The 18,483-nt window shown below is 42.0% G+C and overlaps 1 protein-coding gene across 1 annotated transcript in view; it reads left to right on the forward strand.

The window, feature by feature from the left end:
* Positions 1-6,461: 6,461 nt before the first annotated feature.
* The window catches only part of VWCE (von Willebrand factor C and EGF domains), a gene marked incomplete at both ends in the record, with an annotated part of 34,294 nt that continues 22,272 nt past the window's right edge, over positions 6,462-18,483 (forward strand). The window contains 3 exons of the mRNA XM_081332250.1: positions 6,462-6,571; positions 9,559-9,653; positions 10,226-10,315. Coding sequence (XP_081188376.1) covers positions 6,462-6,571; positions 9,559-9,653; positions 10,226-10,315 — 295 coding nt within the window. The remainder of the gene's footprint in view (positions 6,572-9,558; positions 9,654-10,225; positions 10,316-18,483) is intronic.

The raw sequence follows: 18,483 nt of genomic DNA on the forward strand, positions 1-18,483 counted from the left end.
ATCACTAAATGCCAAAATTAGAGTGAAAGTACTTCACAATTCTTCCTTGATAAAAAGTTAAATGTATAGTGCAGTATGTCTCTACTGGATTTGGCTTCAACATTTTTTTTACCTATTCTCATGAAATCACTTCATTCTCTTCTCAGTTGGAGAGACAGGGGAAACCTAATGTATGGTGGACTTTCAGTTCCATCAACCAATCCTGCATGCTTGTTTGATGGGGTTTATTTTGTCGTTCAGGGTCCTGAAAGCATTTGAGCAAGCCTTAAGGAATTGTAAAAAAATGGAAATACAACGCATAGTTCTTTGATATGCTCAGCAGAGGACAGAATATTTGTAACAGATGGTCCTCGACTTATGGCATTCAATTAAAGATGGTTCAAAGTTACAGTGGCCTCAGAAAAAGTGACGACCTGTACTCACATTATGATCATCATACCACCTTCACATTAGTGTGATTGCAATCCAGAAACTTGGCAACTGGTTCCCATTTACAATTACATTTGCAGCATCCTGCAGTCACATGATTGTGGATTTACAACATGGGTGTCAAACTTGCAACGTCACGTGACGTGTCGTATCGTGAACTTTTTTTCCCATTGCCGGCAATGGGGTGGGTGTGATTTCGCCATGATGCATCTGGCCCGCGGGCCGGCAGTTTGACACCCCTGATTTACAACCTTTTCTGCTGATTTCCAGCAAGAAATGCCCATAGGGGAAGCTGGACTTGCTTAACGACCAAGTGATTTGCCTAACTACCGTGTGATATGCTTAATGACTGCCATCACTGGAAATTCTGGTCCCATTTGTGGTTGTAAGTCAAGGACTATCTGTAATATGTTGGAAAGGTCAACAACTCCTGGCACCTGTAGCAGCATGTACAGTATGAAGCAAGGTGATTGTGCTTTCCCATACTTTCTAAAGTCATGCCCCAAACACTGTTGATGGCAGGTGTTTAGATCCGTTGCATATCTTGCATTTCACATCTGCTTAGATAAGGTGTTACGGCTTGTTTGACTGCAACTAGCTGCCTGTAAAATGGGATATATTGCCAAAAGGTAAACACTTGGGAAAGAAAACACTTGGAAAAACATTTGAAAATGTTTTACACAAAATGTATAAAGCCTCTGTAATCATATCTTCAGCCTGTGATACTAATAGCCAAGTTGCTTGGTAGAATGGAATGCTATCCGAAAGCCTGGTTCTATTCTCAGAAGGAATAATGAAAGAAATCAGAGGTTTCAGAGAGATTAAAGACTAAGCAGTTATTTTAGCATGGCCTTAAATAAACTACAAGCTTTTAATTGTTTTCATTAGAGTTGTCCCTGCTGTAGGGAACCTGGTGTGCATGAATATTCAGATGTCTGAACATATGCATTTTTGATATTGAGGGATTTTGTTAAAATTTTGAAAGCTCTGTTGTGTTGCATACACATACAAAAAGTGTGATACTTGTCTCACAATGGCAGAATGCTACTTTCATTATTTGTCCCCCTTGTGGATGCGTCTAGTTCTTTATTTTATTGTAAAATCACAATTGGGAAGTATCCCAGATGGGGGGGAAAAGATGCATGTCAAAACTGCTATTAAAGGAAGGTGTCTACATATTTTTTGAAGGCCCGCCCCATCAATCTACATTATGCTTGCCTTATATTTCCAAACAAATACAAGAGGCAATGCAGTAATATGTGGTAAATATTGTACAATTCCTGTTTTAGCACCATTGAACTTCAGATTACAATTGATAGACAAAAGTCTTTTTTATTGGATACTAATACACAAAATGGGAGAAAGAGAATTTCCAGTATTTGCATAGCTGTGCAGTGCTTAGGGGGAATATATTTCTATAATGTTACAAAGAGTCATTTCAAGAAAGTGCTGCAGTGTGCCATTGTTTCTTTTTAATAGTAATTTTATTAAATATTACAGTTAAAAAGATAAAAACTAATACAAATGAAAAATGAAAAAGTATAAAATAGAAATTATACACACATACACACACATGACTTCACCCTTCATCACAACATATAAATATTTTAGTAACCTATCACCTCCTTTTATACTACAAAAATGTTTTTTTCTTTCCATATCCCCTCTCTTATCTACAAATGATACTTAATGCCTCCTGGATTAGTCGTGGTTAGCAAAAAAATCAAGGGTTATCAGAGATAACAACTTTAAACTTGATCAAATAAACCAAGTTTATATTCCTGTTTACTTTTAACAATATTATTTCTTCAAATAATATCCTAGATTTTAATTTCCTTTTTTTCATTGTCCCTTCTTAACAACATTCTTCAAGAAGTTAACAAGTCTCTTGTAAATCCAATATAGAAAAGTTGTCCAGGTCATATCAACTTTGATTTGATATTTGTATATCCCTTTCAATGATTAAGACATAACCTGGTTTCATTTATACTTTCTGTGTAGCATTTTTTCCATATCATTCTTATAGCCTGTCATTTTAAAATCCACTTTCACATCAGTCTGTCTTGTACCGTAAACTTTTCATCTTCAATACTGACTTTTAAAGACAATCTATTTACAACGGCAGATACTCTTATTTTTGAGTCAATTTTTCACAAATGCCCTTTATCAACACTTTCTGTTAAGAAATGATGAGAGCTTCTGACTATCTCACACCACTTTGCCATGTCATTCATGCAATACCCCTTTGATCTTCCTACCTTTTATCTCTTCTGCATATCTGAGTATATTTATCAACCACATCCCCACATCATGTAAATTACATATTCTGTGTAATACTCATAATACTTCAGCAAAAGCATCTTGGGAACACAGCTTTTAAAAAAGGTATGTATTCACATATTGTACAATTAACAAAGGTTCAGATAATACAAATAGTTAATGAAAAGGTTCAAGTGACCTTGAGGGCACAGATAAACCCCCAAGTGGTCTCAACATTCTCAAAGAGTGTTAATGACCAGATAACTGTAAAGCAGGGGTGTTCATCATACCAAAGCCATGCCCACCCCATTGCTGGCAATGCAAAAAGAGTCGCGATATGTCGTGACACGTCATGTGACGTGGTGAGTTTGACGCCCTTGCTGTAAAGAAATACAATCCTTCCACCCACCATCATATCAGAACTGATCCTTCCATCTCCCCACCATCCAGTCTCAACTGTCAATATCTATCCTTCCATACCCCGCCCCCCTCATCAGAACTGATGCTTCTTGGATGAGAAGCAAAATGTTTTCTTCCTCAAAGGAAAAAAAAACAACAAACAGTCCAATTGCCTTTTGAAGAAAAAAGCACCTTTGAGTTAATACAAATAATTCATAATTCCTAGATGAAGTGAATCTCATACTGATATTCAGGACTTTTTGATTAAAGGGGAGTTAATTGAGAGATTACAGTTCACCTGTAAAAACCACAAAATCAGGACATTTGCATTGCTGAATGCTTATTAAGAAAAAATATATATAAATATAAATAAAAATAAGGTTCAGTCGTTTAGGGTTTATTTCTAAACGTGCATATGCATAACTGTTAGAAATCTTCGTGTTTTAGAAAGCCAGCATATTACGTAGAAGATTCCTGTTTCCTATACAAAATTGTTTACTTAATACTGACAGAAGCATGAAAAGCATGAACCTTAAAGGTTATTTCATCGCCCAATTTTTAATTGTTATTCCCAGGACCACTCTTCCCCTGAACCTGTAGCTCAGCTGACCATAAAAAAAAAATAAGATACCTAAAACTGTAGAGCATTACAAATAAACAGCAAAAAGAGGTTTTCTTGAAGAATTATTGGTTTCTTTTTCCAACATGAACAAATACAATTTGATGGAGCTATAGGCTTTGTAGCCCAGGGAAGCAAGTAAGTAAGGAGTAAGTATCTCCTTGAAGCCAGCAAACATAATGATGCTGTTGTTGGTTTTCCTCCTACTCCAAAAAACAATGTGACTTGTGAGAGTCATTGTGGTGCAAGTATAGCAATAGCGACAGCAATAACACTTAGACTTATATATCACTCCATTGCTTTACAACACTCTCTGTAAAGGGTGGGGTGGAGGCAGAAAGATGGTGCCAAATGCTTTGGATGAGAATGGAAGCCATAGTACTGTTTCCTTCATGCTTTCTCTTCTGGTTTCCTCCTACTCGCTTTTTGTATAAGATGTTAAAGGTTTCTCAGAGATTTGGGGGAAAGGCTAATTCTCAATTTCTAATGATGTTCCGTGGGTAGTTTCCCCCCACCTCGCCATAATTTCATCCGCCGTTCAAATCAGGTTTTTGAAGGAGAGAACACTAAATTCCCCCTCCTGCTTTTTTAATCTCACTCGTGGAACCAGGAGGCAAGTACAGCACTATGCAGGCAAACATGACACATCCTAATTGGAAGAGAGCCCCTCCTGACAATAATCCAGAGTATATTTGATATGTTTTATTTTTGAGAAAAATCAACAGAAAATAAGTTTGATGGATTAATCTTTCAGATCGTAAAATAGAATAGGTGGCCAAGAAGGGGTCTTTGGTAAAATATGGATTCATGAATTGGACCACAATCTGCAAAAGCTAAACCTGAGCGAGCATCAATAAGTCTTTTAGCCTCTAAAATGCTAAAAGATTGCCTAATTGCTTTTGCAATAGGATTGTTAGTGCTTTGAGTGATTCTTTGAACATTTCCAAGTTTAAGGGTTACAGGGGAAGCGCTCTGCATCTGCTAAACATAAAACTTGTTTACACTACCCAACTTGCATAACCCTGACGAAGGTTGGTACTGGATTGCTTATTACCTATTACTGCCTGTGGCAGTAACACTAGTTGAGCTAAGAATGGCCGTTTGGGCAATTCCAAATGATACATTTGTAGAGGAAGGGAATCTTTGTTATTAGAGTGGTGGGGAAAATGCAATCTCTGGAGGAGAAATAGGCTGGGCTGCCAGTGTAATTATTGAGACAGCACAATAGATTCCTTATGTCTAGTGAGCAAGACTTGCTATTTTTCATTAAGGAGATCCAATTCCCCTGTGTTTAATCTTTCCTTTTTGCCTATCCCTTCAGAGAATCTATCTTAATTTTCATGCTTTTCTCTCTGATGAATTTCCTTCTTGAACTTCTGAACTGGATTAGAGTGAATCATATTAATAGCTGCGTCTATTTCTACTCTGTGATAAGCGTTCTATTTTTTATTAATGATGGCTATTAATGATGATTCTATTGAAGAATATGTGCCGGCTAAGCTCTTTTTATATCTACTTATACAAATGCATGAATGTGCTCCGCTTGGTAATCTACAGTCATGGAGCAGTCGTTACGCTATAACCTTAATGTTGGTTGCTTGGTTTTGATGTAGTTTGTGTGAATCATTGTTATTAGTAAACCAGGTTTAATAGCTTAGTTTATCAGGATAAGGCAAGCAAGGGTTGTTCAATAAACCAGGCTTATGCAAGCCCTGCTTAACATGGGCTGCTGGTCTCTCAGAGCGCGGTTTTGTTCACCTCCTGAAACAACACCTGTTTTTTCACGAGTGGAAAATCCGAAACGACAGCTGGGCAACTGAAGCGATCTTGGTTGAGGTGTTTTTTTCCTTCTCTCTCTCTCTCTCTCTCTCTTCTCTCCCCGCTTTTCCCCTTCCCCCTTTCCGGCCCCAGCTTTGCAGCTCCTCTCTGGAACAAGGCCCCCAATGTATTGCAAGGGGGGGGGGCAGCAGCCTAGTCTGCTGTTCCCATCGGATGCGCCTCGGGTCCTCATCCCCCTCGGAGCTGCTTTGGAAGCCTTTCATGTGCCGCGGCTCCTCTACGGTCCAGACGTGAAAGCAGCCCAGGGAGGGGAAAGGGGAGGAGGGGGACATTCCACACGCCAGATGTGGGGAAAGGAGACTCCTAGAACAGCGTTTCCCAACCTTAGGAACTTGGAAGATTGCTGGCTGGGGAATTCTGGGAGTTGAAGTCCACGCATCTTCAAGTTCCTAAGGTTGGGAAACGCTGTCCTAGAAAATGGGGGTGGGGTGGGGGGGCTCTTCTTAGTGCAACAACAAAGCTGCTGCGTTTTGAAGCCCGGGAGCCTCCCCCACATCGCCTCTCCTGGTTCCTTTACTCTGCGCTCCCCCCCCCCTCTCTCTCTCTCTCTCTCGCGGAGGGTGGGGCGAAGCGAGTCCCCTTTTGTACGCACGCCCGCCCGCCCTCGCACACAGGCAATGTTTTTTTTCCACTCGGAACAGCCGGGCTGGGGAGCCCCGCCGCAATCTGAGCCTGGCCTCGTGGGGAGGAGCTTTCTCCGCCGCCGCCGCCGCCGCCGCCCCCAGCTTGAGAGCGCTGATCCTCGCTCCCCTCCTCTGCCCTGAAGGCGCCCCCGGCCGCCTCTCTGGCGGGAAGAGTCCAGACAGTGCAAGCCATGCTGTAGTAGGGGGCCTGTGGGGAAGGGAGAGGGCGGGCAGGGAAGGGAAAAGAGGCTTCGGAGGGAGCAAAGCATCTCTGCGGACTGGGAGACGCTGTCATGCTGGCCGGGCTGCTCTTCCAGGCTGCTTGGGTGGCTGTGCTCCTTCACGGCACTCAGGGGAGAGCCTACACGGGAAGGAGGAAGCCGGCCAACTTCGCCGTAGAGAGGTACCCCTCCGCCGCCGCCAACAGCCATCCACCGACGGGGACAAGCCTTGCCGTAGGAGAGCTACACTTCTCTCCCCCCCTTCCTCTCCTCCCCCCCACCCCGAATTCCCCTGAGGCTGACTGGAGAACGAGAGGACGACGCCCCCTCGCCATCCCCCCCCCTCGCGCGCGCGCCACACGAGCTGGGGGCAGCGAGCGCTTCTAACGCTGTGCGTGGCGAGCGCTCGGGGAGGAGGCGCCGCAGGAGGGAGTCGGTGCCTTCTGAGGCAGCGTTGGTGCGCCTGCTGGGAGACGGCGGCGCTTGCTTGGAGAAGCGGGAATTGGCTCTTCCTTCCTTCCTCCCTCCCTCCCTCCTTCCGCCCTTCCTTCTTCCTTTCCTTCCTTCCGCTCTCCCTTCCTCCTTCCCTTCCTTCCTTCCTTCCTTCCTTCCTTCCTTCCTTCCTTCCTTCCTTCCTTCCTTCCTTCCTTCCTTCCTTCCTCCCTCCCTCCCTCCCTCCCTCCCTCCCATCCATCCATCCATCCTTCCTTCTTTTCCTTCCTTCTGCTCTCCCTCCCTCCTTCTTTTCTTCCTTCCTTCCTTCCTTCTGCCCTCCCTCCTTCCTCCCTCCCTCCTTCCTTCCTTCCTCCCACCCTCCCTCTCTCCTTTCTGCCTTCCTTCCTTCTGCCCTCCCTCCTTTCCTTCCTTCTGCCCTCCCTTCCTTCCATCATTCCTTCCTTCCTTCTGCCCTCCCTCCTTCCCTTCCTTCCTTCCTCTCTCCCTCCTTTCTTTCCTTCCTTCCTTCCTTCCTTCCTTCCTTCCTTCCTTCCTTCCTTCTGCCCTCCCTCCTTCCCTTCCTTCCTTCCTCCCTCCTTTCTTTTCTTCCTTCCTTCCTTCCTTCCTTCCTTCCTTCCTTCCTTCCTTCCTTCCTTCCTTCCCTTCCTTCCTTCCTTCCTTCCTTCCTTCCTTCCTTCCTTCCTTTTATTCATGCCTCTCCAGCTTGGCAGAATCTTAGAGGTGACCAAATAGTTGAAGGTTGTGCAGTCCAAAGCTGCAGTTGAGGACTGAACGTCCAGTTAAACCAGTTTGCCAAAATGAGGAAAACAGTTGGCTACACAACTGAGGGGCTGTGCTTGGAAGCAAGATGGAGGGGGCAATGGTGTGTTTCCTTCACTGAATGTCCTGGTTTCAGGATGCCATCTTATCCCATGTTTCTGCATCTGTGGCAATAGGCATAGATGTTTTTCAGTTCATGTTAGTGATGATGATTAGTTCTTATATTTTAGTCTCAGGAAGAACTTCTGCTTTGATTATCCATGCCATATGTCTGGGTGTAGCTTTTTCCTTTTTGCATACTCCAAGTCCTCTTGTTTCAACAGCCTTGTCTCATTTTATTAATGCAATTTGTAAGGTGGGTGCTCCATTTTCTTTTGTATGGAAAGAGAACTTTATCCTGCAAGCCCACCAGGGCACTTTTCTGTAACTCATGAGCAAACTGAACCCAGCACAGGGAATGATTGCATCACTATTCTATGCATGAAGATAGTCCTTCTGAACCCGTGCAATGAGCAAAATAACCATTAGGCTTCACTGAGTGACTTCTCTGTTCTCTGGCACATCTTATGCAAATATTGTGACCATCTTTGGTCAACATCCACACCTCTTGTGTCTCTATCACAGTGTCACTTAGTTCTTTTAGAGCTGGAGGTGTATTCCAGTTTGTAAAGATAGAAATCGGCTCAGAAAAACCAGGGGGGATGGGAAAGGAACATGCTGGATTTACGGCTTGTGTGCTTAGCACTGATCACCTTCCCCTCCCTTGGAAAAAGAAGCTCTTTCAGGGTCTTCTGGTTAATTCTCCCCTAGGGCTTTGTGCTGTCTCCTTCCTTCCCTTCTTCCTGTCTTGGGTCATGCCGTATGTGAGGATGTCATCACTTCCCTTCCTTTCCTTCAGGGAAACCTGTAGACTTTTTTCTCCACCCGCTCTACTAGGAATTTACAACTGCTCCTACGTTCCTGTATCTTCACTCTCCACCTTTTTTCTACAGCCACTTTGTTTTGCAACCTTTTTCCCCTTTCCTCTTCAGCAATCTCTCTCTCCAACTTTGGATCAGACTGGCAGCAGTACCCAAATAACCGCTCCATTCCACATCACCTATATAGTAGCCTGAACCAATAGGACTGCTGTCTCAACATTTCTCTACAATAGCTCTGGCTGGCAGCCAGGTCAGCTCATCATCCTGCCCGACAGCACAGCTGCGCTTCTGTCTAGAAATGAGCTTCTTCTCCCCTGTTCTGCCTCCATTTGTTGGACTCATGCCAGCCCAACAGCAGCCATGCCAGGTCAATAAAAAACACATGCCCCAGTCTCCATGTTGCTGGCAGTTTTCCCCCCAAGTTTTGCATTGGTGAGAATTCCTGCCTCATCTCCTCTTGGGATTTCTCCTACTCTCTCTGAAGCCAGGGCATCACAATGTCTCACATTAGATCTTACTGCTAAGGATGAAGAGAGATGCTCACAATGTTATTCCTTTTGGGTCAAAATCTCTTCTCTGCCTTTATGTACTGTGGTCCTCTGACTAGGCTGGATAGGATGTTATTTTGTTCTCCAAAATATTTTGGACAACCACCAAATCTGGCTACTATAAACTATTAAACTGATAACTTCTGCAAGTCTGTGTTCCCTCCTGCCAAGGAAGAATTGTTTTTCTATGTAATTTGACCCCACTGTACCTTTCATCCAAATACTTTTCTTGTGTCTCAAACACAGCATCAATTACATTTTTAGTCTAACATGCTGTTACATTTTGCTGGCATTCTGTGTCCAGCTAGAGAAGCTCTGTGGCTGGCTTAAATAGTTGCAGGTCAGACTGGCTTGCACTTTATCCACAGTGTTTAAATCTCTTTCTGCATACATAATGCTCAATTACTATGTACAAACAAAAAGGAAAAAAGAGAAAGGAAGGAAGGGAGGGAGGTTGGTTCTCAAACTGTTTCTTCCATCTTGTAGGCGTCGCATTGGACCACATATTTGTCTCTCTGGTTTTGGAAGTGGGTGCTGTCCTGGATGGATACCATCTCCAGCCAGTGGACAGTGCACTCTGCGTAAGTTTCTAGAACCTGTTGCAGAATCACTACATTATGTGGCCGGCACTATATTATTATTACTTTTAATCCTTATTAGCAAACTGATGTTCATTGATGTTTTGCTGCAAGGGTTATCACAATCTTAAGCGAGCGCACAAGGGGTTCCAAAGGAAAGCAGACAGAGAGCAACAGCAACAGACAGCGCTGCAACTGATATGAACAGTGACCAGAGCTGCCCTTTATGGGACAAGTAGGACCAACATCCCACCATGCTATAGATGATTGCACTCCAGTAAAATACTCAGCACTGAAGCTCAGCTTATAGATTAGCTTTTAGGGCATTTTGTTCTTCCAACTGATCTGGGAACTCTGATTTTACACTAATTACTCTATGGATAACCTTTTTTACTTTTGATGAAGTGTTGCTCACTTTAGAGCTAGAAAACTACAGTCCTCCAGATATTGCTGAACTATAACTACCAGCATCCCTTACCATAGCCATTCTGTCTGCAATTCTACACGCACACACACACTCACGTATATATAATTCTTCCCAAGTCTAATGGATATTTTCTTGGTCCTCCTCATAGCACTCTGTTCCTTCGGCTGTGGCAGCGGCTTCTGCATAGCTCCCAATGTCTGTGCCTGCCGAGACGGAAGGCAGGGTGTCACCTGTCAAGGTAAGCTGCACTTCCTGAAATACTATCAGGAGTACTGTTTACCGACAGGATGCATGATTCCTATGGAGGGTTTGCCCGGTGCCATAAGATGATACCTTCAGTTTGTGGCTTTAGGATATATTTTAAAATCTGGGAGCCATAAGAGAGAGTCTATGGAGTGGATTGCCGTTTTTTTTTAATTTCATTCTATATCTTAGTTATACATCATTTCCCCATAACAACAAAGCCAAAAACACCCTGTGGTGCAGTTCCTCCCATCATCATAGCCCTATAAAGGGAGAACAAAGAGAAAGATGGCAGAACTGAAAAACTGGGAAATGGGGAACAGCTTTCTGAGATAGGATGAGATCATCTGTACTACAGAATGAGTGGAGAAAGTTCTGCTCTATATTTGTAGGAACATTTATACAGCTTGCTTTGGTGTATGATTACCAAGGATATTGTGCTTTTTATTGTTGTTGTTAGCTGCGAAGTCGTGTCCGACCCATCGCGACCCTATGGACAACATTCCTCCAGGCCTTCCTGTCCTCTACCATCATCTGGAGTCCATTTAAGCTCACGCCTACTGCTTCAGTGACTCCATCCAGCCACCTCATTCTCTGTCGTCCCCTTCTTCTATTGCCCTCGATCTTTCCCAGCATTAGGCTCTTCTCCAGTGAGTCCTTCCTTCTCATTAGGTGGCCAAAGTATTTGAGTTTTAGCTTCAGGATCTGGCCTTCTAAAGAGCAGTCAGGATTGATCTCCTCTAGGACTGACCTGTTTGATCGCCTTGCAGTCCAAGGGACTCGCAGGAGTCTTCTCCAGCACCAGAGTTCAAAGGCCTCAATTCTTTGGCGCTCAGCCTTACTTATGGTCCAACTTTCACTGCCATACATTGCAACTGGGAAGACCATAGCCTTGATTATACGCACTTTTGTTGACAGGGTGATGTCTCTGCTTTTTAGCGTGCTGTCTAGATTTGCCATGGCTTTCCTACCCAGGAGCAAGCGTCTTTTAATTTCTTGGCTACAGTCCCCATCTGCAGTGATCTTGGAGCCCAGGAAAATAAAATCTGTCACTACCTCCATTTCTTCCCCATCTATTTGCCAGGAATTGAGAGGGCCAGATGCCATGATCTTGGTTTTCTTAATGTTAAGTTTCAACCCAAGTTTTGCACTCTCCTTCTTCACCCGCAACAAGAGGCTCTTTAGTTCTTCTTCACTTTCTGCCATTAGAGTGGTATCATCTGCGTATCTTAGGTTGTTGATATTTCTTCCGGCAATCTTAATTCCAACTTTTGATTCATCTAGCCCTGCCTTTCTCATGATGTGCTCTGCACATAAGTTAAATAGGCAGGGCGACAGTATACAGCCTTGCCGGACTCCTTTCCCAATTTTGAACCAATCAGTGGTTCCGTGTCCAGTTCTCACTGTTGCTTCTTGACCCGCATATAGGTTTCTTAAGAGACAAATAAGATGGTCTGGTACTCCCATCTCTTTAAGAACTTGCCACAGTTTGTTATGATCCACACAATCAAAGGCTTTAGCATAGTCAATGAAGCAGAAGTAGATGTTTTTCTGGAACTCCCTAGCTTTCTCCATGATCCAGCGTATGTTGGCAATTTGATCTCTAGTTCCTCTGCCTCTTCGAAATCCTGCCTGTACTTCTGGTAGTTCTCGATCCACATACTGCTGAAGTCTAGCTTGTAGGATTTTAAGCATGACTTTACTAGCATGAGAAATGAGTGCAATGGTGCGATAGTTTGAACATTCTTTGGCACTGCCTTTCTTTGGAATTGGAATGTAAACTGATCTTTTCCAATCCTGTGGCCACTGTTGAGTTTTCCAAATTTGCTGGCAAATTGAGTGTAGCACTTTTACTGCACTGTCTTTTAAGATTTTGAATAGCTCAGCTGGAATACTGTCACCTCCACTAGCTTTGTTGTTGCTCAGCTTTTCTAAGGCCCACTTCACTTCACATTCTAGGATGTCTGGCTCGAGGTCAGTGACCACCTCATTGTGATTATCTGAGACGTTAAGCTCATTCTTGTATAGTTCTTCTGTGTAATTTTGCCACCTCTTCTTAATCTCTTCTGCCTCTGTTAGGTCCCTGCCATTTTGGTCCTTTATCATGCCCATTTTTGCATTAAACGTTCCCTTCATCTCTCCAATTTTCTTGAAAAGATCTCTGGTCCTCCCTATTCTATTGTTTTCTTCTATTTCTTTGCACTGTTCATTTAAGAAGGCATTCTTATCTCTTCTAGCTATTCTCTGGAATTCTGCATTCAATTGGGCATATCTATGTTTTTCTCCCTTGCCTTTCGCTTCCCTCCTTTCCTCAGCTATTTGCAAAGCTTCCTCAGACAGCCATTTTGCTTTCTTGCATTTCTTTTTCTTTGGGATGGTTTTAGTTGCTACCTCTTGTACAATGTCGAGAACCTCTGTCCATAGTTCTTCAGGCACTCTGTCTATCAGATCTAATTCCTTAAATCTATTTGTCACCTCTACTGTATATTCAACAGGGATATGATTTAATTCATATCTGAGTGGCCTAGTGCTTTTCCCTACTTTCTTCAGTTTAAGCCTAAACTTTGCAAGGAGAAGCTCATGGTCTGAGCCACAGTCAGCTCCTGGTCTTGTTTTTACTGACTGTATAGAGCTTCTCCATCTTTGGCTGCAGAGCATATAGTCAATCTGATTTCTGTGTTGACCGTCTGGTGATGTCCATGTGTAGAGCCGTCTCTTGGGTTGTTGGAAAAGAGTGTTTGCTATGACCATCGTATTCTCTTGACAAAATTCTATCAGCCTGTGCCCTGCTTCATTTTGTACTCCAAGGCCAAACTTGCCTGTTATTCCAGTTATCTTTTGGCTTCCTACTTTAGCATTCCAATCCCCCATGATGATAAGGACATCATTTTTTGGTGTTAGTTCTATAAGGTGCTGTAGGGCTTCATAGAACCGGTCAATTTCATCCTCTTCAGCACTGGTGGTTGGGGCATAGACTTGGACTACTGTGATATTGAATGGTTTGCCTTGGATTCGAACTGAGATCATTCTGTCATTTTGGGGATTGTATCCCAGTATTGCTTTTCCTACTCTTTTATTGACTATGAAGGCTACTCCATTTCTTCTGAGGGATTCTTGTCCGCAGTAGTATACCTGATGGTCATCTGAATTAAATTCACCCATTCCTGTCCATTTTAATTTGCTGATACCTAAGATGTCGATGTTCAGTCTTGTCATCTCTTGTTTGACCACGTCCAGCTTTCCTTGATTCATGGATCTTACATTCCAGGTTCCTATGGAGAAAAAAATCTTTACAGCATCGGACTTTCCTTTCACCACCAGATACATCCACAGCTGAGCGTCCTTTCAGCTTTGGCCCAGTCGCTTCATTCTTTCTGGCGCTACTAGTACTAGCCCTCTGCTCTTCCCCAGTAGCATATTGGACGCCTTCCGACCTGAGGGGCTCATCTTCCAGCGTCATATCGTTTTGGTACTGTCCATGGGGTTTTCATGGCAAAGATATTGGAGTGGGTTGCCATTTCCTTCTCCAGTGGATCACATTTTGTCAGAACTCTCTACTATGACCTGTCCGTCTTGGGTGGCCCTGCACGGCCCTGAATTACGCAAGCCCCTTCGCCACGAGAAGGCAGTAATCCATGAAGGGGTTGCGTGCTTTTTATACACCTCAGCATATATGGCTCATACGGCCTCTTGGACATTTTAGACAGGAGGGAAAAAGTGGTACTCATCCAGATAGTGTTAGGCTATAATCTTCATCAATCTTAGTTAAATGTTAATAATTGTGGACTTACTTTACTTTATTGGTTAATATTGTTATTATATCTTATTATAATAAAAGTTGTTATAACTTTTAACATCAGTGCATTGAAATCAAATTTAAAGATTTAAATAAAACTAAACTCATTATAACTGAAATCATGTAATGGATTCCACGATTATGGGAACCACAATTTATAAACTTGTGGATGGCCAGATATTCCTAAGAGCCAGTGCTATAGTGATCCCAGCAAGGGGTACCCATATTCTTCAAATCAAATTTCCACTCTCTCCATTTTTAATGCTTAATGTCATTGATTCTGTTTCATTCATTCTTTAATATGACAATGCATGTAAATCATCCCTGGAAAGCCATAGACTATTCTGCATTTCTTTACCAGTGGGGAGTTTGTTATTCTTTGTGACTGAGTGATCAAGTTGGTGTTGATTCTGGGACATGTATTGTTTTGGTAATCTGTGTTAACAGTGTAACAGGCAAATAGCATTTGATATTTTCACTGAAAGCAGACCCAAGAATAGCTGAGTGAAAATGATACTGGAGATCTTGGATCTGGGGGTTTCTCCGTTCTGTGGGCTGTGCCAGTGTATCTTGCCTTTTCTATAAGATCTTTTCCAGGACTGCCAGTTCTGAGCTGCAGAACTCCAGAGGATCACAGGATATCAGTAAAAGGATAACAGAAAATCCTCTTTGTGGGGTCCTTGGTGCTCTCTGAGTTGGTTCTTTTCTTGCAGACATTCCATTACCAAACTAGGCAACATTGTCATTTAGTGCATCATCATCATCACTGATGGTGTTTGTTAAGGAATTTGTTGTGCAGAGGTCTCCTTGTGCTACCAAAGAGCTGCACAGACAAGGAAGGGCACTGAGAGCAGTAAAAGTCACACAAGAATACACTGAGTTATAAAAACAAAAAGTAGTTTACTTTTGAGGTGGTGTAAGAACAAAAATGCACAGTCAAAAATAAACAGTCCAAGTCATAAACAATAGCAACAGTCCAAAGAGTAATCCAAACTACAAAGTCTTCTTACCGGTCCAGAGGTCAATACACAGTTCAGGTTTACAACAGTAGTAAACCAACAGCAGAGCAAAAACAGTAATAGTAGAGATCAGTGAAATCAGAGAGAGAAAGAAGCTACGTTCCTAGCTTCCTCTTATGGCCATGAGAACACTTACACACCCATTGGCCAATTAACTTCTTAAAGTCATAGCATTATGGTTAATATATTTTCAACCCAACATTGTAGGCTAACACCATATGCCTAACATTCTCCCCTTTGGGTAGAATAATATATAACTCTTACAATCTTATGCACATTCTTTCACAATTAGCATTGTGTTTCACAGCACTTTGTACCTTCGTAAAATGGTCTGCAATATTTACATCAGATGAACAATACTCTAGCTGTATTAATTTATCTTTGATACATTGTCTGACATTTAAATAACGAAGATCAGTATATTTGGATCTTGTTCTTACTGCAGCATTATTAGCCATCTTTATCGCAGCTTGATTGTCCTCATACACAATAAATGGATCATTTACATTTAAACCCATATCTAACAATAATTGTTTGTACACTAGCAGTTCTGTACATAACACTGATAGACATGAAAATTCAGCCTCCATTGTAGACAAACTTATGTGTTTTTGTCTAATGGACTTCCATCCAATTAAAGAATCACCCAACATTACAGCCAACCCTGAAGTAGATTTACGAGTGTTTGTGTCAGAGGCAAAACTCGCATCTGCATATGCAGTAAGGATTAACTCACGATTTGGCTCTAAATATAACGAGTAGTGAATAGTCTGCTTCAAATACCTTAATACTCGTTTAGCTGATTGCCAGTGTCTAACAGTTGGATTATTGTTGTACCTAGCTAATTGGTTTACACAGTAAGAAATATCAGGTCTAGTCCAATTACTAAGATACATAAGACTTCCTATCAAAGATTGGTACATAGTCTTATCAAATACAGGACTCTCAACATTAGTGTCCTTGAAATCCATAGCCATCGGAGTTTTTGCTGGTTTACACATTTCCATATTGTATCTCTTTAATAACAGATATTTTACTGGCTTGTGACACCTTAAAACCCCTATTTGTTTTCACAATATCTAACCCCAAATAGTGGCTTATTTTCCCAAGATTCCTAATTGTGAATTTATTTTGCAATCTTGAAATGATGGTTTGTGCTTCTAACTCAGTTTTTGTTATTATTGCAATATCATCTGTGAATAATAAAAGAAAAGATAACACTCCATTGTGTTCTCTTCTAAACAAACAAGGATCAGCATTACTGGCTACAAAACCTAATGCACTCAACTCATTAACTATACATTTGTTCCACTCATAGCCTGATTGTTTCAATCCATAGAGGCTTTTCTTTAATTCCCAACAATCATGGTTTCTATCTTTGGTCAATCCTGGTGGTATTCTTAAATAAATAGTATGTTGCAATGGAGCATGTAAATATGCAGTTTCAACATCTACATGGGTAACCATATATTGGTTTTTAGCCGCCCATACTAAAGCTGCTCTTAAAGTAGTTGCCCTCAGACTGGGTGCAAACACCTCGTCATAATCCTCAGTAGTTTGGGCAAAACCTTGTGCAACCAAACGTGCCTTATGGGTTATAGTTCCATCTACACCCTACACTGAGAGCAGTAAAAGTCACACAAGAATACACTGAGTTATAAAAACAAAAAGTAGTTTACTTTTGAGGTGGTGTAAGAACAAAAATGCACAGTCAAAAATAAACAGTCAAAAATAAACAGTCCAAGTCATAAACAATAGCAACAGTCCAAAGAGTAATCCAAACTACAAAGTCTTCTTACCGGTCCAGAGGTCAATACACAGTTCAGGTTTACAACAGTAGTAAACCAACAGCAGAGCAAAAACAGTAATAGTAGAGATCAGTGAAATCAGAGAGAGAAGCTACGTTCCTAGCTTCCTCTTATGGCCATGAGAACACTTACACACCCATTGGCCAATTAACTTCTTAAAGTCATAGCATTATGGTTAATATATTTTCAACCCAACATTGTAGGCTAACACCATATGCCTAACAGTGTTCCTTAGTTTGGTAATGAAATGTCTGCAAGAAAACAACCAAGCTCAGAGACCACCAAGGACCCCCTTAGTTCAACCTTGAGCTACAAATGTTAACTTCTATCAAAACCCTCTTTGCTACCATTCTAGTCGTTCCAGGTTCTGCAGCCCTATTTGTCACCACGATGTAAAAAAGATATTATCTAAATGTTATAAATTTTTTATGGCTATGGAAGAAGATGAAGAAGACGCGAAGACTTTGGTCCATGCCTGGGTGAGAGATTTAGGTTACTCAATAGATACTGAGAGGTGGAGCGAAATTTGGATTAAGAACATTAAATTAACTCGGTCAATAGCATATAAAGAAAAAATATATATAATGGCATATCGTTGGCATTTGCCGCCGGCCAGGCTAGCCAAAATGTTCCCCGGAACATCCTCAACTTGTTGGAAATGTGGTGTCAAAGAAGGCACATATTTCCACCAATGGTGGACCTGTCGAGAGGCTATGAAATTCTGGAAGAATATTCAGAAATGGCTAAGTGAGATGTTGGGGTACTATATACAATCGTGTCCTGAGGTATTCTTATTGGGGATAAGACCACAAAATATAAACAGAACTGCGTGGTACCTGTTGCTACATGTAACCACTGCTGCAAGATTGGTGTGGGCCCAATATTGGAAGATGGATGTTAGCCCACCCGATCAAATAGTAATACAGAAAATAATGAACTGTGCGGAATCAGATCGGCTTACTATGATGTTGAGGGGACGAGGGGAAACAGATTACTATTTATCTTGGAATCAATGGTATAATTGGATGTTAAAAAGAGCTTTTAATTGAACTATTCTTCTTTTCTTTGTGGTTGTTTTCTTATATGTAACGGGACAATATTATTCCTCCTCACACTGTGATATAGACCGCTATTGATTCAATGTTTGTTTGGTTTATAAATAAATAAAATTTTTAAAAAAGATATTGAGACTGTAGAAAGAGTACAGAGAAGAGGAACAAAGGTGATTAGGGGACTGGAGGCTAAAACATATAAGGAACGGTTGCTGGAATTGGGTATGTGTAGTTTAACAAAGAGAAGGGTGAGGGGTGACATGATAGCAGTGTTCCAATATCTCAGGGGCTGCCACAAAGAAGAGGGAGTCAAGCTATTTTCCAAAGTGCCTGAAGGCAGGACAAGAAACAACGGATGTAAACTAACCAAAGAGAGAAGCAACCTGGAACTAAGGAGAAATTTCCCCACAGCTAGAACAATTAATCAGTGGAACAACCTGCCTCCAGAAGCGCTGAATGCTCCAACACTGGAAGTTTTTAAGAAGACA

Source organism: Vipera berus (genome assembly GCF_964194415.1).
Source record: "Vipera berus genome assembly, chromosome: 1".
Taxonomy (NCBI): domain Eukaryota; kingdom Metazoa; phylum Chordata; class Lepidosauria; order Squamata; family Viperidae; genus Vipera; species Vipera berus.